Source organism: Vipera berus, assembly GCF_964194415.1.
Source record: "Vipera berus genome assembly, chromosome: 5".
Classification (NCBI taxonomy): Eukaryota; Metazoa; Chordata; class Lepidosauria; order Squamata; family Viperidae; genus Vipera; species Vipera berus.
The window spans coordinates 94,755,304-94,776,892 of record NC_138207.1 but is presented as its reverse complement, the minus strand read 5'-3'; the positions used below and the strand labels follow the sequence as shown (position 1 = coordinate 94,776,892).

The window sequence follows — 21,589 nt, the reverse complement described above, 5'->3', positions numbered from 1 at the left end:
TCAGGCAACGACAGTTGAGGAACTCCAGAAGCACCACTTCCTTTTTGAGTGATGTTTATTGAGGGCCAGTTCTTCCTTGTCTCGCTCCTTCTTAACCCGCTGGAAATGATCTTCCTCCTTGAGGTACCAAATGGGAGGCCAGCGGTGCTTCTCAAAGTATTCCTGATTGTCTGGGGAACAAACGATACACTCAGTAAGTTTTGTCAATATTTTGAACCAGCAAAGTCTTAAAAACCTGTCTATTTTCTGGAATTATAAAGAGCTAGGGCAATGCGTTATCTATTCACACAGAAAAGTCACGGAATGCGGAATCTGAAATCTTGTGCTGATTTCTTGTGTGTGTGTGGGTGGGGGGGAATCTCTTCAAAAGTCCACCAAGTTTCAAGTTGTTATAGGATAAGGGATGAAAACTTCTGAGATTTCTTATTTGTGGTGGAGGGCATAGCTGTCTGTGTCTACTTTCGGATATTCTCCAATAGAAAACTCAGAAGAGACACTGTGTTTCCCCCAAAATAAGACCCAATCGGAAAATAAGCTCTACCATGATTTTTCAGGATGCTCGTAATATAAGCCCCACCCCCAAAATAAACCCCAGTGAAGATCGTCAGTCAGATGGACACATTTAGTACCTTATTTTCCCCGAATATAAGCCCTAACTGGAAAATATAAGCCCTAATGTGTCTTTTGGAGCAAAAATTAATATAAAACCCAGTCTTATTTTCCAGGAAACACAGTAGTTCATTTTATGAAAGACACAAAACGCAAGACTGCCGTAACTCAAAATGGACCTTCCTAGTTTACAGAAGAGATCATCAAAATGTGTGAAATTGAAGCGTCCCAAAGACAGAATAGGAAGCTTCAGGGGTGGGATCATTTCTGCAGCTGAATATTATGTGTTCTTAGATTACACTGATTCTGCAGCTATATATATATAAAAAAAGGTCTTTAAAGTTATGTTATCATAAGCAGTAAACCATATAAACATCTGCAGGTGGACTTCAAATGCAGACATAAAATATTGAGAAAAGGTTGGGGAGAAAGTTTGCCAGAATTTCTTACCAGGAGACTTCATTTTAATTTCCTTTCGGAACTTCGAACAAACACTGTTATAGTTAGTGCAGATGTAATGCAAGCACCAAGCTGCCAGCTGCTTAGCATTGTGGAACTGGAAAAGAAGCAGAGGGGAGTGAGTCAAGGCAAAAGAACATTCCAGGGGTGTAGCCTTCTCCTCTGCTGAAGCTTTGGGGGACCTCTTGGGAAGCAGGCATTCAGGCTGGACATTTCACTGGAGCAGTGACTGCTTCTCAAACCATCCTGATAACCCAGTGAGTGTTTCCAAGGGGCATTTTCTGAGAGGACAGATGTTACTCTCAGAGGAAACGAGGAGATATTGGCAGTAGGAAACTGATGGGCCAAAAAAGGGAGGGATTTCACTTAGGAAAACGTCCCTCGGCCGCCTCGTATTTGGTCCTGAAACCTCCACTGCTCACAGTCATCCCAACCAGGCTGACCACAAGTTGATTCTTGTAGTCCAGAGCATCGGGGCGTTCCTCTTTTTTTCCCCATCTCCCACTCTGGAGAAGCTGGAATCTGCTCTTATTCTGCCTGCCGATCTCCCTCCCTCAAAGACATTCCCCTTCTCATTAAGGACAGATTGAAAACGGGGGTTTTAAGGTGGTGAGAAGTTGTGTCCTCAGCCTTTCAAAAGGAACAGGTTGAGGAGCACAAAAACCACGTATCTTATACGTCCCCAGCCCATTTGCAATTGTTATCCCAAAAGTAATGTTGAAGAAAAAGGAATCTTCTTTTCACCCACGGGGAAGAACACAGTAGCTCTCCATCCATAAATTCTTCACCAAAAGGAAATACAGGCAGTCCTCGATTTACCACTCTTATATAAGTCACCTTTTTTGAGTCCTGTTGTACTGTAGGCGAATGGTTTTAAGTCGGGGACTACCTGTGCATAATTTTTACACTGTCACCAGCATGGAAAGTATTTACAGTAGAGTGACACCAACCTGGGCTATTTCCAAAACACACAACACTTCTCCATCTACGCAAACACCGCTTGCAGCTGTCCTGGTGAGTGCCTGTACGGTGTGTTGCTCTGTTGAGGGAGAGAAGCCGGCGTGAGCTGCACTTGTGAAATCACTCCCCTGTGTTTCCCACCTGGCCCTCCTTCCCTTCCCGGCCCAGCCTTTGCCGTGTCTGCTGCTGCAACCGCTCTCTCTCTCAGCCAGCCCCTTCTCCTTGAGGCCAGGGGAGAGGAGGGATAACTATTATGATAGTTAATTTCAAGAACACTAACACAATAATTAACAAAGTCAGGCTAGAGTAATAAACGGGTCTTGGGCTGCTTCTGTCTGCAGGATTTGCTGAAACTCAATTGCTTAAGATGTTATTAGGCTCTCAAAGTAGAGATTTACAATGGAAGCTTTAATATTCACACTCTTTCAATTAAGAATAATCAGGCTGCCTAAAGGGCATTGTGAACTGCAGCCTGTTATTTGCTTTCGGTCTCTTAAGCAGGCACACGCATTTCGGGGAGGGGGGGAGGACTCAATTAATTCAGCACAGAGAGATCGGGTGGAGGCAACCCGACTTTTCCCTCACTGGAAATGTAGATTGAGATTCAGAACACAAAGCGGCCAAGAGCTGGTCCTTCCAGGGTGCCTAGCAGGGAGGGGGGAGGGCGAAAGGCTGGAGAGGCTCACCTGCCAGCGCGGCCAAGTGGGGCAGGCAGAATCGGTTGGCCAGGGCAATTAATTCAAGGGGGTCCAGATCCTGGCTGCAGGACAGTTGCTTGGTGTACAGGTAATCCAGGACGGCTTGCATGGAAGTCTTAGTGATGTTGGGGAGAACAACCTGAAACGTTGGGGAAGGTATTTTTAAATGTTCAGAGCGAGAAATAATCCAGTCTAGGAGAAAGAGGGCTGTGTTAAATTTTCCACCTAGGTAAAGTGGTGGTGAACCTATGACATGCGTGCCAGAGGCGGCACGCAGAGCCCTCTCTGTGGGCACATGCACCGTCACCCCAGCCCCGCTTCCCCCTGCAGCCCCCTCCTCACCAGCAGCCCCCCCCCCGGAGGAGAGTCACCCCTGGGTGCGGCCCGCACAGAGCAGCGCAGCCAAGGACATGGCAGCCGGAGTGGGGCGGGGGAAGAACAGGGCAGAGTGGTTTTTGGACACTGAGTGTCTAAAAGGTTCACCATCACTGACCTAGGTTGTAAGATGTTTAGAAAAAGAGGGTAGGGGTAGGGGAAGGAGGGGCAGAACCTGGGGGCGGAGTTAAAAGAGGACTCAATCTCAAAACGTAGGTAGCCACAAGCTACCAATCATTATTCTTTAAAAAAATCTCATCTCAGACATGCAGAACATTTACTTGGGTCTATGGGAAACTATGCAGGATTAAAATCTAAATTAAGATTGGAGACCACCAAAATACAAACACCCCTAACCCAACGCTATGATGCTCCTTCAGGAGTAATAGCTGTTCTTATGGAATTTGTACATACACACACTCTCACGTACAAACATGTTCTGAAGCTTAAGGCTGGAGCTGTAGAAACAGTTCCCACTGTAAATTTGCGCTACAGCAGGCTTGCTATTTAGTTGATTTACTAAGCCGTTGCTCAAAGTCCTGAACATAAAACACAGACCTGATTCTCATTAATGAACCACACTTTCAGTGGAATGCATCATCACCAAAGGCAGCTTGTTCTACTACCAAGCCTACAATTATTAGAATGAAAAATCTACCATCCCATCAGGAGGAGCCTTGTGTTAAATTAATACTACCTTTTTACAATCTTTCTTCTGCATATAATTCTGCTTTCATGCGGTTAGAGTAAAATTGGTTCTTTGGCCTTGCAAAGTATCTTGGCAGCAATTCAGCCATTTATTGCTTCATTGAGTCATCTTGGCCTTCTTCGAAAGTTTTGCTTCATCAAGGCAATGCACTAATCAGGATCTCATCTTACAAGATGAAATCAAATATGTTAGCATACCTCTTACCCTCTTTGTGTTCTTTGTGGCAAAATCATTTTCTAGAGACCAAGAGAAAACCCACAGCTCTACACTGGACATCCCAGAAGGTGTACCATTTGTAAATGGTAAATTTATTATATGTACTTATTATATGTTTTGTTGTTAGCCGCCCTGAGTCCTTCGGGAGATAGGGCGGGATATAAATCCCATCAATAAAATAAATAATAAATAAATAAATAAATAAAAATTGTAAATTTTAATTTGTAAATGGTAAACTTGCAAATGGCAAATGGCAAGCCATTTCCAAAACCACCTGTATAGATACAAGCTAGGCAAAACCTGGCTTAATGCCAGTAATTGTGAGAGGGATCTTGGAGTTTTAGTGGACAATCATTTAAATATGATTGATTTTTGGCTTTGCGGCAACAGCCAAAAAAGGTCAATGCAGTCCTAGCCTGCATTAACATAAGGATAGAATCAAGATTAAATGAAGTTCTAGTACTGTTATACAAAGCCTTAGTAAGGCCATACTTGGAATACTGCATCCAGTTCTGGTCGCCATAATATAAAAAAGATGATGAGACTCTGGAAAGAGTGCAGAGAAGAGCAACAAAGATGATTAGGGGTTGGAGGCTAAAACATATGAAAAACACTTACAGGAACTGGGTATGTCTAGTCTAATGAAAAGAAGGAGCAGGGGTGACAGGATAGCAATGTTCACATATTTGAGGGGCTCCTACAAACTATTTTCCAAAGCATCAAATGACAAGATGAGAAACAATGGATGGAAACTAACCAAGGAGAGAAGCAACCTAGATCTAAGGAAAAAATTCCTAATGATGACAGCAATCAAGCAATGGAACAGGTTGACTTCAGAGGTTTTGGCTTCTGGAGGCTTTCCAAAAGAGACTGGACAATCATTTATCTGAAATGGTATAGGATCCCCTGCTTGAGCAGGGGGTTGGACTAGAAGATCTCCAAGGCCCCTTCCAACTCTGTTATTCTATGTTCTATATGATTGCTAAGAAAATGACATGGTTATGTCCATACAGTGGGCAGAGTTGACCTCAACTTCAAGGAGGCTGATAGAATAGATGAAGGTTGTCTATGGAAAGCTCTACACTAAAGTATCCAATTTGGGGGGAGCTGATAGATATATTTCAAAATCTGAGGAACTATTATGATGCCAAAACAAAATGGCTGTGCTGGAGGCAAACCTTGGGTGAAACAAGTAATGAAACAGTTCTCAGAGGAGGAAGAGAGAAGGAACTCTGGGCATCTGCTTCAAAGACCTGGTCGTTCTATGCCAGATGCTCCCAGCTCTTCCTCAAGCACAAATAAGTCTTCTCATCAAAATGCAGCTGAAGGCAACCTGTGACGGACTCACTTTTAGAAAGAGGTGGACCTCCTGCAGCTCCTCAACAGCAAAGGAAACAATGGCTTGAAAGCAAGTGATGGAGCTTGAAGTTTCATGGGAGAAGAAAACCCACCACAGGAGGCAGCTGGGCAACAAAATTCTCTTGATACAGTAATTCAGTTTTGCTAAATCCTGAACTGCTATTCTTGCTGGTTTGCATTCCTATGCCTTCTTCTCATTTTTGGGAGACTTGACTGTCTCAAGAGCCCAATTTATGACTCAGTTCTAAGTTATTTTCCTAATCCTCCCAACTTGATGGCTAAACGATGAGCAGCAAAGCTCTGACTTCCATCACTCACAATACATTTTATTAGAAAGCTGCAGCATCAGGCCAGACAACAAAATCATTGTAAAGATGGACAAATCATCCATCACTTCCCTTCCGCACGGAAGCCTCCTGCCAAGGTATCATTTGTATCTTCGAAAAGTGGTACCCTGGACCCTCAGCTCCCTAAGTTCTCATCCACTGCCCTATAGCAACTGAAATAAAATATTGGAGCTCATGAAAAGTGCCCATAGAGGTGTCCAAGTGGCACAACCAGAAGCATCAATCTAATTGTGGACCAGAAGCATAAGCCTGGCTGATTGTGGAAAATCCGAGCAGGGTCAGATCTTTGATAAGAGGCAATAGCCCAGTTCCCCAAATGAACAATGCAAAGAGCCTTTCCTCGTTTGTTATGTGCGCACAGGCAGACATATATCCACACATTAGGGATCTATGCCAAATGTCCCTGCAAGGAAGGGGACAAAGCTGGAAAATGATGAATGCATAGGCACAGTGTGCAAAACAAGGTCAAGGACTCTATTCTGGGGCCCTGTGTTAGCAATTTTCTACCCTTAATATAAAGACCATGAAGCTAAAAATAATTCAGAGATGCTTTCTGGGAAGCTGTTTATTTTTCAGCCCTTTGCAGTATTACCTTTCCTAGGACAACTGCTTTCAATAATTCCCCAATGGTTTGGTTTTTTTCTTCCCACTTTCAAAGTCATGTTCTCCAAAGAATCAATGCTTATGCTGGGGAATGGAAGGAACAGAGTGAAGCAAGAGCAGAAGCTCCCTCAAAACACATTGATGCATCAGGTTTTCAAGATTTTTGTTACATACTGCCCATCTTCCCTCCTTCTGAATTAAACCCAGAAAGCCAGGTTGAAGTCCAAGAAGGAGAAAGTATTGGCAAAGGTCAATCCAGATAATCAAGACTGGACTTGTTCTTCGATGTCCCGTTACTCGTTGCATTGTTCTGTTGAGACAAATGGCTCCTCTCCTACAGAAGAACCATATGTCCTCATCACAGCCCATGGCTGATTGTGGAAAAACAGAGCAGGCTCAGATCTTGGATGAGAGGCAGTCACAAAGTTACATGTGCTTTGAGCCCAAACTCTTCTCCAGGGTTTCTGCTCTGGTGGAGATGACCCCCACACAAAGTTCTTGCATTACCCATGCAATTTAATAATAATAATAATAAAGTTGGAAGGGACCTTGGAGGTGTTTCCATCCGTTGCTTCTTGTCCTGCTTTCAGGTGCTTTGGAGAATAGCTTGACTCCCTCTTCTTTGTGGTAGCCCCTGAGATATTGGAACACTGCTATCATGTCACCCCTCACCCTTCTCTTCATTAAACTACACATACCCAATTCCAGCAACCGTTCCCTAATTTCTCAGAGGACATTCCACTAGACACAAGCATTCATGACAACCACTTTATAAAACATACAAAGCCAGGGAGAACATGTAGAGTTGCCACTAGAGGAGGATCAAGACCCACCATCTCAGCAATGATTCAGGAGAGGAGATTTCCTCCTCCCCCACTTTTTTTTTTACTGGCTGTTACAGAGACTGAGCACAAATGCCTAACTTAATGCTGCAAATAACCTGTTCTTCCTGCAGAATTTCAGAACAATAAATAAATTAGAAGGGGCTCATTATATTTATGTGGAACTACCTCAGTCTTCACATACTGCCCACTTCTTGAACCAGCCTCTGCTCCTTCCTTTCCCATCACTCACCCCAAACAAGGCAGCGAAAGACGATGGGCACAGAGACCTTCATGTGCTATGAAAAAATACGGCTTTGCAATTAATATTTAAGATTACCAAGAAGAATGCACGTTATTAGTGGTTATAATTAGGAACCAGATTGTGTGTGTGTATGTGTGTGTGTGTGTGTTTTAGAGCACAGCTTACTGAATCAAGGTATGTATTTTTAATGAACCACCTGCTGGGGGTGCCTCCAGGGAGGGAATTATGCTTACTGCTGTTTCAAAAGTAATGAGAATTTTTTTTTTAGTGGAACACAGCTTCCAGAATATTAAGTATATAATATCTCCCTCCCTCCCTCCCTCCCTCCCTCCCTCTCTCTCTCTCTCTTTCTCTCTCTCTCTTTCCCTCCCTCTCTCCCTCTCTCCCTCCCTTGAAATATAAGGAATAATGAGAAGATAATTTTAGATGGTGCTAAAAATTCACCAAAGCTGCTATTGCCGTTCTTTGAGGTCATTAATAAGCACAGTGGCTTCTTTCCTTCTGCTCCTCGTCTTTCAATGCTTCACTCCAATGCTTCATGCCAAGGTAGGAAATGAAAATTGTTCTCTTGGATAGCCTGGTGACCCACTGATCTTTCTAACATTTCACGTTTAAGGCAGCGCCAGTTTTACAAATTAGGCAGAATTGAATGAAGAGGAGGTTCAACCGGTTCACCATGGTGTTCGGCTTTTTTCACTCCTGGGACTGAGATCTGATGGGAGATGGAGACCAGCTTTTCCACTTCCAACCTCCCCATCCCACCAACTCCAGACTGGAGAAGAGGGGTCCCCAAAGAGACATCACCAAGGGACTCCCATGCCCTTTGAGTCCTTGCAACCTAAAGCAAGTTCCTTCTCCAGACCAAAGCTTGGAGGTTACAGGCCAAAGAGGACAAATACGGTACCTCACTGTTCGAGCTTTCCACAAAGGATCCTCCAAACATTGCAGACATCCATTCACAGCTACAGATTAGAAGTGGTTTATGAGCATTTATCTTTCCATCTTCCAACACAAATGTCACATCTGTTAAGGGATCAAAGGAACACAATCACAACCTGTGACTGCTGGTGCTTGCAGTCAAATGTGTGAGTCAGAAAGAACATGGAAGAAAGCACACGATCTGCTATTTTACAGAATTCCTGCAAAGAAGGGCCTTCATTGAGGACATCTGGAAGGGCAAATATTAATGTTTAAATGAGCAACAAGGCAATTAAACTCTGAGCTTCCATCACAGGAACCATGCCAGGAGTTCTTGTTTATTGAGGTTATCAAGAGTTTCACTGGCAAAAATTAAAATGTGTCAAATGTATCACAGTTTCATGGGCAATGTAAATGCCACAACACAGTAGTAGTATTGCTAATAATATTTATATTCTGTCTTGAGGTGGCATAGATGGGGATCTCCCTTTGTTCCTGTCTGAAATCACAACCCTGTGAAGTAGGTTGAGTGGAGGGTGGGTGGCCCCAAATCAACCAGGGGACCATCATGGACTTGATCCTGGTCTCCCTAGTCACAGTTCAAGTCCCCCAACTACGGGTTCTAACATTAAAGCTTCTTAACCTTAGTTGCAAAACTCCATATGGCCACTAGATGGCACATGTAACTTGTATTTTCCATATTCTTTGGCTGCTAAGCTCCTAAAGGGGGCTACTGTTGCTTGATACAGGCAGATAAACTCCACAGAAAGGGTTTCATGCAGATTACTTGAATTCATCAGGCATTCTCTAAACACTAACTCACAGTTACTGATGAGATTCTTCTGAAGCACATTTCATAATCTTTTCACACATAGGTGAAAAGAAGTAGTATTTCCCATATTGAAGGAGCAAACAGCTCCCATGGCTGGAATTCATAACAACCCTGCTGGCCTGCACGTAGCTAGTAATCCCAGGTAGCCAATCAGAAGTCCCTCCCAATGGCCAATCCCAAAACACAGATGTGACCAAGTAACTTAAAACTACATTACCCAAAAGGCTATCCCTTAAGGGGACAGTTCTTAATTCCTAAAGTAGCTGTTTACTCTGACCAGCACAACTGTATTCCACTCAAACAGCTGCAAGTCCCAGAATTAGCTGAAGAGAAAGACAGCTCATCAGTCGAGCAGCTGTGTCATGGCAGAGAGACTCAGATGTAGCCCAGAAGAGCTGGGAAGATCTCCTGTCTGAAGGACTACTCTTGAATCAGATGGACCATAACTGTACTTGATAAAACATCATTTCCCATAAACTGAAAGCTAAGGGCTAGAGAGTTACACCGCTATCCTTGCAAACAAAACAGCCCTTGTAAACCGTTGGAGGCGGAGGCTTCCATCCCTCACCCCCTCACCTCCCAAAAGCTAAAATTTTAATTCTGGCAGTGGAAGAATAAAAGAGAAAGGGGAAACAAAACTGGATTAAGATGAAGCAAAAGAAGAAGGAAGTGGACAGAGAAGAAAGAAAAGAAAGGAAACCCTATCCAGTTATCACCAAAGGAGCTAAAATTCATCAGGAGCCCAAGCACGGTCACCCGCAAGATGCCTTGAGGAGCTGACAGCCAAAGGCACCCACACCTCCTGCAACAGGGCCAGCAAAGAAGGAAAGCAGGAAGAGGTCTCCTATTTCTGCCCGTCTCCCTGTGAATTCTGACTTTTCCCCAAAGCTTGAACAGAATCAGACTGCCTTCCAAGCAGAGGAAGAGACCCACACTTGCATCTCTCTTTCAACAGCATCTGCACCTTCCTCCCATTCTACAACTGGAGGACAACGCTCTCCAGGTTTCGAAAATGATTGGGTGTAGGGGCAGATTTGCCTTTTTATGTAAAGATGTATTGTGTTAAGGTAAAGGTAAAGTTTCCCCCGCACATGTGTGCTAGTCGTTTCCGACTCTAGGGGCCGGTGCTCATCTCCGTTTCAAAGCCGAAGAGCCAGCGCTTGTCCAAGGACGTCTCCGTGGTCATGTGGCCGGCATGACTAGATGCCAAAGGCGCATGGAACGCTGTTACCTTCCCACTGTAGTGGTCCCTATTTTTCTACTTGCATTTTTACGTGCTTTCGAACTGCTAGGTTGGCAGAAGCTGGGACGAGTAACAGGCGCTCGCTCTGTTACGCGGCACTCGGGATTCGACCTGCCAAACTGCCGACCGTCTGATCGACAAGCTCAGCGTCCTAACCCTCTGAGCCACCGCATCCCTATGTGTTAGCATCAAGGAATACATCATTACCTGTCGTAGGGCACAATTTTAGGCCGTGGGCACCAAACTTCCCTTCCCGAACCCTTCAGAATGTTCAAATTGCATCTTGGTTTGCACAAAACCATCCCAGGTGTCCTTATTAGCATTGTAACAAATGCAAGGTAGAAGGATATTTCTGTGTAGACTCACCAGAAAATGTCTCCTTACAGAGGCATTCTTTTATTCTGTTCGCCTTCCGGACATGGAAAGCCTTTGTAATTTCCTGGTTCATGAAGGCTTCCTTGTTGGTAATATTTTCTACCATCATCCGCAAGTCAAACACTTCCAGGATCTCAGCAATTTGAGCTACCCGGGTGAGGTCCCTTTCATTTTCATCCAGCTGCCCGGTGTATAAAAAATGCAGGACGGTTTTAAAAGGTCCTGGTTGGATGGAAGCCTCCATCTTGACAACCGTCACTGCACAGACCCTCTTTGAAACAGGGTTAATCTGCATCTCTTGATGTAGGCTAATGAAACCTTTGCCCCAGAGCGTGGGACCCTGTTTTGGGCAGGTGGCTTCTCCTGCTTCAGGCTCCACCTGGAGGCCCTCAGCCGAAGCAGAAGGTGATGCAGCTACCCCTTCAGCGCCCTGATCAACTGCTTCAAGGCTACAGGTTCTGGTTGGGAGATTGCTACCTTTGCTACAAAAGCTTTCAGTCAAGCCTGGTGTTTCTTCACATTCCATTAAGAAAAGGTCATAAAACTTGGATGAAGAGGTAGCTAAGTAGATTTTGTGAGCAAAAATCTGAGTCTGTTCCTGAAGAATAAACAGCACATCTGCACACAGGGGATTGTCCAGTAAGTATCCCACATCATTGATCTTGAGGATGGGACACTCTGGGATCTTTATAACAGGGGGAGGAGCCTTTGGAGGTAGAAATGGAGCTTGGAGCAGAGGTTTCTGGACTTTCTTCAAATGGGATTTCCAGAACTGCAGATGTCTCCTGGAAATCAGGGCCGCTCGGATTGCATTATCAAACACATCCTTGATGCCAAACTGATCAAAGACGCTGGTTTCATAATAGGGTATTCCAAGCTCTTTAGCAACTTCCCTCCCTCTTTCTGGTGGCAGGATGTCTCCCCTCTTGATAGGCCTGCAAACAAAATGGAGTGAAAAACAAGAGGACACCTTGGTCAGGCTCACTGAATAGAACTAGTGGACCCCACCCATCAAAGGATGCAGTCTTGTGATCCTTTGGCCTTCATGCTTTCCCTTTCTGGATGCACCATGAAGACCACAGGTGTTGATGCCCAAAGTCTTCAACATCTGAGAAGACCTCCTGCCCATTTGAAAGGCCCCTTCCCAAGGTATGGAATGGTTAATTCATTTGCTATTAATTTTGTTCTTATCTTGATGTGTTGTATTATAAAGTAAAGAAATTAGACATGCAAGGCCATTTCAAATGCTTCCTTTAGGAGCCAAGATGTGGCCTTTTCTGCAAAGGTCCAGCTTTGCCTTGCCACTGGGGAAAAAAGTTTTATCTGCATTCAACTCTACCTTGCCAATGGCCTCCTGGCTCGATTGACAGCTTCCAGATCAGCATAGCGAAGGTCCAGTTGGCAGCCCACCAGAATCACAGGGGTCCGAGGACAGAAGTGCTTGATCTCTTGACACCACATTGTCTTCACATGATTCAGGGAGTTAGGATTAGCAATGGAGAAGCACAACACCACAACGTCAGATCTGCAAGACAAAATATTATTTGTTTTAAATAAACTTTATATCTCAATTGCTTTGTTCAAAAATGGGTGGAGAGAGGGAAAATTCAAGACTTGGTTTATTTAGATTTCTGTACACCAGGATCGTGATGCTGAAGTCCATAAACTTTCTCACAATTCTGTTTCTCCACAACAGCCAAGGACCCCTCTTACCCAACTCCCAAGTGGCATGTAGGGGTAAAGGGGGGCAGAATAAGGGCTCAACTCTGCAGCAAGCAGGTCAGCTCCCCCTTCGTCAAAGACTAATTTGCAAGGAGAAGTTGGGCCAACCCATTAATATTTGCAAACATCAAACAGATCCTGAGATAAACCAAGGGGGAGCTGAAGGATGATTCTAGACAATTTCTGGAAGAAAATCCAGCACGCCAAGGATTCCTTTAAGGTTCAGGGTTCACAGGGGGAAAAATTAATAAATCTTACTCTCCCCGCACCCTTCCAACCCAAAGTGTGACTCAGGCACCGTGTTTCTCTGTTCAGGTGTTTTTATGGAGACGAGTATTTACAAAGCAGCGTTTTCCTTCTTTCTGCATTAGGAATATATTTTAGAGCCCCTCCTTCCCTCCCTTCCTGAATCGAGAAAAGGGAGTTGGGAAAAGAATGCGATTTGGACCTCTTCTCAATACACAAACTGCTGTGACAACCAATTGTTTGGCTTTGTTTTGAAATGCTTGCTGGTGGCCCTCAGAATCCACCACACAAGTAGCGTCCCCTGAAATCTGAGCCCAGGAGGATCATATCTGACTTTGAATGGGTCATCAGCTGCTCCCTAGGAGGACATTTTTACTAGTCACCAACTATCTCTGGCTTGAACCATTTGTTGTTGTTAGTTGCGGAGTCATGTCAGACCCATTGCGACCCTATGGACAATGTTCGTCCAGGCCTTCCTATCCTCTACCATCTTCTGGAGTCTATTTAAGCTCATGCCTACTGCTTCAGTGACTCCATCCAGCCACCTGGCTCTGTCCTCCCGTCTCAACCCAACTGCTTAGTGACAATGTGTTTCATTGTGTATCAGAAGGCGCCTCCAGGAGGAGAATCAAGGATCCACATAACCCTGCCGAATCAATAAGACTGAATTTTAAGCATACAGGTATTTGGCAAAGGGGCAATGTCTCTGCCATCTATTTTGCAACCTTTAGAAAAGGCATTTAAATTTTGTTTAAATATTTAACTGTATTTGTTAACCAAGGCTGGGAAGGCTGTTAAACCTGGTTGTTAAATTACTTATTCCCCAGAAGGTACTATGAGCTGAGCCAGAGAAGGCAAATGGTCAATATTCCTGAGACGTCTGTTCCACCAAAATCCTTTGTGCCTTTTATGACCTTGGCTACTCTTCCTGCTCCCCATGATACACCACTTTGGTGAACTGGAAGCAGCTGAAGGCCCCATCTCCCTGCACCAGCCCCACCACCACCACTTTGGTGTTCTGCCCTGGTTGTAGGGTTCCCAAGACTGTGGCATTGCTGCGAAGAATTCCTGCAGCTGCATCTCATTTTGGAGCTTCTCCCAAAGCAACTCTTGGAAATATTAAGCCAGAAATGTGGTACTGATGAGGGAGGTGATGCACACTCGGAGCTCAATGGATTAGGGTTGCTTTTGGAAGGAAATCCACAAATATTCCCAATCTCCCCTCCTACTTGATTCTCAACCTAATGCTGTATAGATGCGTCAGACTTCAACTCCTGATTGGCACAGCAATTAGCCCTATTGCTTGGGAATTATGGGAGCTGAAGCCCAATGGACTGAGTGGGCACTGAGTTAGGGAAGCCTGTTTAACCTTCTGCAGATTAGAGCACCATCTTCTAGAACAATGAAATCAATATTAAACCAAAAGTATTAATGTCAATGAAGCTTCAGCAGCCGAACATCTGCTTGGGCACAAAAGCCTATGAGGCCAATCTGATCAGCCTTTGTGCTTCATCCTCTTCTGTGGCACATAACAAATCACTTTTGAGACCTGTTCAAAAAGAATTTCTGGATCTCAATTTTCTGTTGCCAAGATTGATGTTAATGTATTTGACATGCGTGCAATTAGGACATAAAGGAGTTTCAGACTCATCCACAAAGTCTGTTCTTTTTGGTAACTTTTAAATTAAAAAGGAACCAAAACAGGGAGAAAGTCTGAAGGAGTTTCAATGAATCTCAAATTCATTGTTTGCAGGAATTTTAAACTAGCGTTGATTTCTGGTCCTATAAAGACTATAAAGACACGGTGGCTCAGTGGGTTAGGATGCTGAGCTTGTCGATCAGAAGGTCGGCAGTTTGGCGGGTCGAATCCCAAGTGCCGCGTAGCAGAGTGAGCACCTGTTACTCGTCCCAGCTTCTGCCAACCTAGCAGTTCGAAAGCACGTAAAAAAATGCAAGTAGTAAAATAGGGACCACTATGGTGGGAAGGTAACAGCGTTCCGTGCGCCTTTGGCATCTAGTCATGCTGGCCACATGACCATGGAGACATCCTCGGATAAACGCTGGCTCTTCGGCTTTGAAACGGAGATGAGCACCGGCCCCTAGAGTTGGAAACGATTAGCACGCATGTGCGGGGGAACCTTTACCTTTACTTTTAAAGACTATATATCATCTAATGCATTTAGAATGACCAAATATTCTTCATTTATACCAGGGATGTCAAACTGCCGGCCCACGGGCCGGACGTGTCATCTGGAAGCCACTCTCACCCCATTGCCGGCAATGGCAAAACTGTCCCAATACATTGCGCGATGTCACGTAACGTCGCGAGTTTGACATGTCTGATTTATACTAACATGGAATTTAGTTAATAACCAAGCTAGACCTTCCTCATTAGTCTGATCCCACTTTTCTGAAAATGATAAGCAAGGTTTCTCCCTTCACAGTTTTTCAAAACTCTCCCAGTTCAACAGTAACTGTTCTTTATGATCAGCCAAGTAAATAAAAATAGTAAATGTAGTCATTAATTTAATTATGCAATAGTTAATTTAATTATTCATTTAATAGTGCTGTTTCTTCTTCACACTGTTTGTGGATTACCCATGAAAAATATAGTATTTTGTTCAGATTCATTATTCTCCTATTAGCTTGCTTGCCACAAAAGGGGCACCTAACTTAGACTGACCTTCCGTAAGCGAAACGTCGGTCTTTGTGGTGGTCTCCAAATGTGTCCCAGAGCCTGAGAGAAACACTCACTTCGTCAACTACATCACGGGATCGTTCAAGAACCTGGAATGGAGACACGTCTGTAAGATAAAGGTTTGCGGTAGAAGCAGAAAAAAATTTCATGCCAGCCAAGTTATAGTCAGGGATGGAAGATGATCCTAACAGTAGTAAGTTGGCAGTAAGAAGATGCCAACTTCTGGTTGGAGACCAGATTTTCAGTTCAGATAACCCGCCAAATTTTGATCGGAAGGAGCTCAAAGCAAGAAATCATTATATCAACCAAGAAAATAGATGATGGGACTTACCAGAGAGAATACTTAAAAAGAAAACATTTGTTTGAATATGGTTAAAGAAATAGAAAGGTTTTGGAATATATATGTCATTCTAAGAGGGATGAAAGGGACGCAGTGGCTCAGTGGGTTAGGACGCTGAGCTTGTCGATCAGAAGGTCGGCAGTTTGGCGGGTCAAATCCCGAGTGCCGCGTAACAGAGTGAGCGCCTGTTACTCGTCCCAGCTTCTGCCAACCTAGCAGTTCGAAAGCACGTAAAAATGCAAGTAGAAGAATAGGGACCACTACGATGGGAAGGTAACAGCGTTCCGTGCGCCTTTGGCGTCTAGTCATGCCGGCCACATGACCACGGAGACGTCCTCGGACAAGCGCTGGCTCTTCAGCTTTGAAATGGAGATGAGCACCGTCCCCTAGAGTCGGAAACGACTAGCACGCAGGTGCGGGGGAAACGTTACCTTTTAAGAGGGATGAATTCCCTAAATAGTTTAGTATGCTTTTCCCCCTTTTTTGTTTTCTTTCTTGATATGAGTAATATAAAAAAGTTGAAATAACTTAGATAAAGGAAACGTTTTAGATACTTAAATGTGATTGAACTTAAGAAAATTATAATGGATAAAAAATGTTTTGAATAAGAGTTAAAGGACTAGATGACTAGATGTATTAAATGGAACGTTTAAACATTAAACATATTTTTAATTGTGGTTAAAAAAATAGGAAATTTAGGAAATAAATATATATTAGCTTAGGAGGCATATATATTTTAAGTAGTATGTTATTTTTTATGTTTCTTTACTCTTGCTCTCCTTTTTTCATTGTTTTATCTATTCCTTAAGAAATGTAAAAGTGTGAGATGGTTCATATGGAAAAATAGAGTTAAATTTTTAAATGTAATTAATTTTTGAGAAAATCTTAACCAGTAAGAATACCTAGAATTTGGTGGGAGAAACAAATTAAAATAAGGACTGTAACAGGATCTATGATAAGGCAACCAGAATGATTGGATAGAAAAGAAATATTATATTGATGTGATTATTTTTAGGAATATTGGGGGGAAATTATATATTTAATTGTTATCTAACAAAACAATAAGAATTGTATTAACTCAATGTTTGCAAAAGAAGATATTTTGAGAAAAGAGGAAATCAACTAAAATCATTATGTGGATTATGGATTATAGAAATCAATTGTTAATGCTTGTTTTACAAATGTAACCCCGACAGCACACTGTTCACCAATTATTAAATGATTTATGTTTTAAAAAATCAATAAAATATATTACAAAAAAGAAATCATTATTTGTGATCAGCTGCCAAAACCCAGCAAGTACTATTTGAAATAAATATTGTTCTATTGTTTGAATCCCCAGTGCCGCATAGCAGAGTGAGCACCTGTTACTCGTCCCAGCTTCTGCCAACCTAGCAGTTCGAAAGCACATAAAAATTCAAGTAGAAAAATAGGGACCACTCTGGTGGGAAGGTAACAGCGTTCCGTGTGCCTTTGGTGTCCAGTCATGCCGGCCACATGACCACGGAGACGTCCTCGGACAAGCGCTGGCTCTTTGGCTTTGAAACGGAGATGAGCACCGAGCACCGGCCCCTAGAGTTGGAAACGACTAGCATGCACGTGCGGGGGAACCTTTACCTTTACGTTTATAACACTTGGCCATCAGTCTTTCTCCAGAGTTTACTGTGCTATGCAGAAGAATTTATAAAGCTTAAATGAAGCAGACATGCAGAATAAAATGTTGACTTTCAGATACAATCTAAACTGTGGTCAGCAGCAGTCATGGTTTAATCTGGGGCTAAGCTGAGAGATTTCATGTATTTATACATAACACAATTTCTTAACAAAAGATTTAAGCCTAGAGTCTAACACCAGCCTCCGATGAAATCAGTGCAACAAATGATTAGTGAAATGAGCAATAATTATGCAACATTTTAATATATCTGTGGGGAACACAAAAGAAAACTACATCATTAAAGTCTGGCATGAAGGTAATATGCGGTTGCAAAGAGTAGGATGGATGGATGGCAGATTTAAGACCCAGCATAGAGTTTATGAAGAAGACCAATAGCTAGAAAAATCAGCCGGGGTAGAATTGCTGGACTATAACAGTTGCACAAAAAATGCAACCCTATAAATTTTTAGATCACACAGGTTGGAATGCCTTCTTTACCAACTATTTTTGCATACAACAATTTGGGGGGAATTTCTTTGGACAGTTAACTGCAGCTAAAAAGAAGAAAAAGGGAGATTAGGTTGGCCAGAAGATCTGAATCTTCAATAGCACAGGTTTGCAAGAATAGGATGCACCTTCCACCAGGTAACAATGATATAAGCATGCAAAGGCAGCAGGTAAGTACTTGAAGTATTTCCACATACATTTTCTAAGTACAGTAGAAGTAAGTACTAAGTACTCTGGCCTGCTTTAATCCAATACAGGGCTTTTCAACCTTTTCACCCATTGCACCACTTTTAGGATATGGCAACACCCGAGTACCACCAGTAGGCAAGCAAGGTGTCAAAAACTTGATGACCAAAAAAAAAAAGGAAAAAAGTGACAAAGTACAGGTAGTCCTCGACTTACAACAGTTCGCTTAGTGACTGTTTGAAGTTACAATGGCACTGAAAAAAGTGCCCCCCAAGCCACAGCCGAGCAAGACACCTGCCTGCCCGCCCGGCGGCGCTCTTCCTCCTGTCCGAAGTTTTCATTGTTGTGAGCATTTCTGTTGAGGATTGGCAGCGGGGGTGGGGTGGGTGGGGTGTTTGGTTTTTATTCCACCCCTCTGCTGGGTGGTTGCAGCAGGTTTTGGTCACTTCACATGACCCTGGGACACTGTGACCGTCATAAATATGAATTAGTTGCCAAGCATCTGAATGTAAATCACAAGGCCCTGGAGATGCTGCAACATTCCAGCTGATTGGCGCTTCTTCTGGGCTCAGCAGAAGCGCCAGGATCAGTGCCGAGCTCCAGCTGGAGCCTGGCACTGATCCCAGCGCTTCCCTGAGCCCTGACAGCCCCGAAGAAGCACTGATCTTGGCGCTTCCGCTGAGCCCTGACAGCCCTGCAGCTCCAACCATCTCTCAGTCAGGCTTGTGCTGTGCTGCCACCGGTTCAGCTCATTCCCCTCCCCCACTACCACTTTTCTGGGATGCTTGCGTACCACCTGCCAGGTGCCAATGTACCACAGGTGGTACCCATACCCCTGGTTGAAAAGCCCTGATCTAATGTACTCCTCTCTCTGGAATTCCTTCCATCCAGCCCATTCTTTCCATCCATATCCCTTCTAGACGGGGCCTCAAAATTAAAGCCATACCTACCTCTTGGCAGACTCGATACTGATCAATTGCCCAGACCGTTGGGACGTGGGTTGCCAGCAGTTGGTACTGGTTCAAGGTAGTGTTGCAGGCTCTTGCACAGATCAGACGAGTTTTGCCCACCGCATTATCCCCGACAACCACGCATTTGATGGTTTCAACATTTGGTCTTTCGTAGTCCATGTCAATATCCATCTACCAGGGGCTGCAAGAAGACCAGAACTCTGGTTACCACCTCAGAGAAGCTTCTCAATTGGCTAGCAGCCTCTTTGACTGGCCAAAATGGGAGCTGCCTCTTGTCAAGGCTGACTTATAAACCTCACCCAGCTCATAAACCAGGCAGGCCCGTCCCTGGCCTTCATTCAGTTTCCTATAAACACAGGTTTGCTTAGAGAAGAGAAAACAGGACCGAGTGCAGGTTACTGGCCGGACAGCAGAAGTCTCAGCCTGCAAGCTGCTCGACGCTTGAAGTTTCGGTCATGTTTATACCCGTCCTCAGGAGTATGCCTCCAAGGCAAAATCAAAAGGCAAAGTTAGGAAGTTACAAAACAAAACAGCTGCATATTACCAGAGAAAACAAATCAAGAATCTTCATTAGCACAAGATTCTGAGCAAGCCCCAAACTGGTGATTAAAAAAAATAACCCAACGTACTTCTGAATGTTATAGAACCCCCTCCCCCCACAAGAGCCCCCCTCCCCCCGAGAGATTTTCCTGGCCCAAGTCATGCACTTCAGCTACAAGGCTGCAATGCTCTGAACTTGGGTCAATGAAATTAATACACAAATATAACATTTTGGAGGATTCACCTCTAGCCTTTTGAAAGAGCAGAAAGAAACAAACGAAATTCACCTCTATTTAAGATTAGGAGAAAATCCAATTCATTGTGTCGTACAATACACTAATGTTAAAATTGTCTTAAACAGAAATACTTTGGGTAATATTTGATGGGTGTCCGAACCTTTTACTGTTACAATTTATTTTCCTACACAGACAATCAATTTCAAAATTAAGAAACATGTATAATTGCAGAGTTGAGAAATTTCTGTTTTATTGGTGGCATTTTTTCACTTATCAGAGATATGGAAAAAGCATTCCTCACTATTTTGCTCTTAGTATTTACTGTGTCTCATCAAATATATTTTCTAAGGTACATATGAATGTTCTAATAATGGATGGACTGTAATTTTAATTACATCTTACTTTTGTTTGCCATGACTTTAGAGATACTGAACAGTTAAACATAGCTGGTCAAGAAGAATGAAGTGAAATTAAGGGTTTTGATCTATAATTAATTTTAGTCTTTGTTGGAGCAATATCTTTGTCCTAGCTTGACTCCACAGAAAAGTTGATGAGGAAACTGTTATGTACTGGGTTCTTTGAGGGAATACCACATGGGTTGCTGGAGCAGCTAACAGCTCTCCAGCAACCCAGACTACAAGTCTCCTGTGCTGCAATTGGCTATCTCCAGGTGGCAATGGTTGATTCAAACCTATTGGCTGCTGCCTAGGGGCTAGACTATATATTGTGGCTAGTTACAACCATTCCCCCAGTACAGTTCCAGCATGAAATAAACAATGAGTTACCCTGTACTCCGTTCCGCGTCTTCATTCCTGCGCCAAAGAACCCGCTATTTAACAGAAACGCTGCTGAATATGATTTCCAGTGAGTCTTCTGTGGAAGACTTAACCTTCTACAATGTTCTCCAACCTGATGGGGTGCTAGACTATATAGGTCTAAAATTCTTACTTCCTAAAGTAGTATCCAAGACATTTGGGGAACATCAAGTCATGGAAGGCTAACTTATTGCAGAACACACAAATATGTGTTCAGGGAATGTTTAAGAGCCAAAGTACACTCGACAGCAGAATAAAATAATCCTAAAAGTCACATGGACAGGACTAGGACTAATGTTATCTAGTAAGCTTATATTTAGGACATGCCATTTCAGTCTGCAGATAGAGTTGTTGGGCAGAACACTCCACCACACTTGAAAAATAATTAAGGCAGGTGAAAAGGTGTTTTATGACTCTTCATAGGCCAATGTTGTTATCATGAAGAAGAATGAGTTTGAACAAGACAGTTGCAAAGTAAATTCACAATTGAGAACAAAGAGAACCAGATGGGAGTGGTGATTCAACCACACCAAATTCAAAATAACCCAGCCTATGAGGAGCATGAGAACAGCTGTTGACTGAGTTGACCATCTGCCAAGAGAGCCTGGATGAGATCCAAGGTCAGGCATGTCAGAAAAAGATACAGTGTGTTGAACCTCTCTTACCTTGATAATGCCTACAGACTCGCTGGCAGCTGCCAAGGAGAAATATTTTCAAGAGACATTTCAATGGGAGTATGGTGATTTTATTGACACAACGGTTGGAGTTTACATAAAGCTTAAACACCTTGTCATGCGGTAGGGTTTTTTGTTTTGTTTTTGAGATCCAGCCATAATCACATTGTGCAGCTATACAGAAAAGCAAACACCCAGGACTTTGCTGGGG

General features: G+C 43.4%; 1 protein-coding gene across 1 annotated transcript; it reads right to left on the bottom strand.

Moving 5' to 3' along the window:
• On the bottom strand, positions 1 to 19,284 carry RHOBTB1 (Rho related BTB domain containing 1; the record flags this gene model as incomplete). The annotated part of the gene is made up of 9 exons (XM_081329704.1): positions 1 to 170; positions 1,060 to 1,165; positions 2,019 to 2,107; positions 2,715 to 2,865; positions 8,326 to 8,444; positions 10,781 to 11,724; positions 12,129 to 12,314; positions 15,441 to 15,544; positions 19,093 to 19,284. 9 exons carry the CDS (start codon positions 19,282 to 19,284, stop codon positions 1 to 3), a joined length of 2,061 nt encoding a protein of 686 aa, XP_081185830.1.
• Positions 19,285 to 21,589: the final 2,305 nt, after the last annotated feature.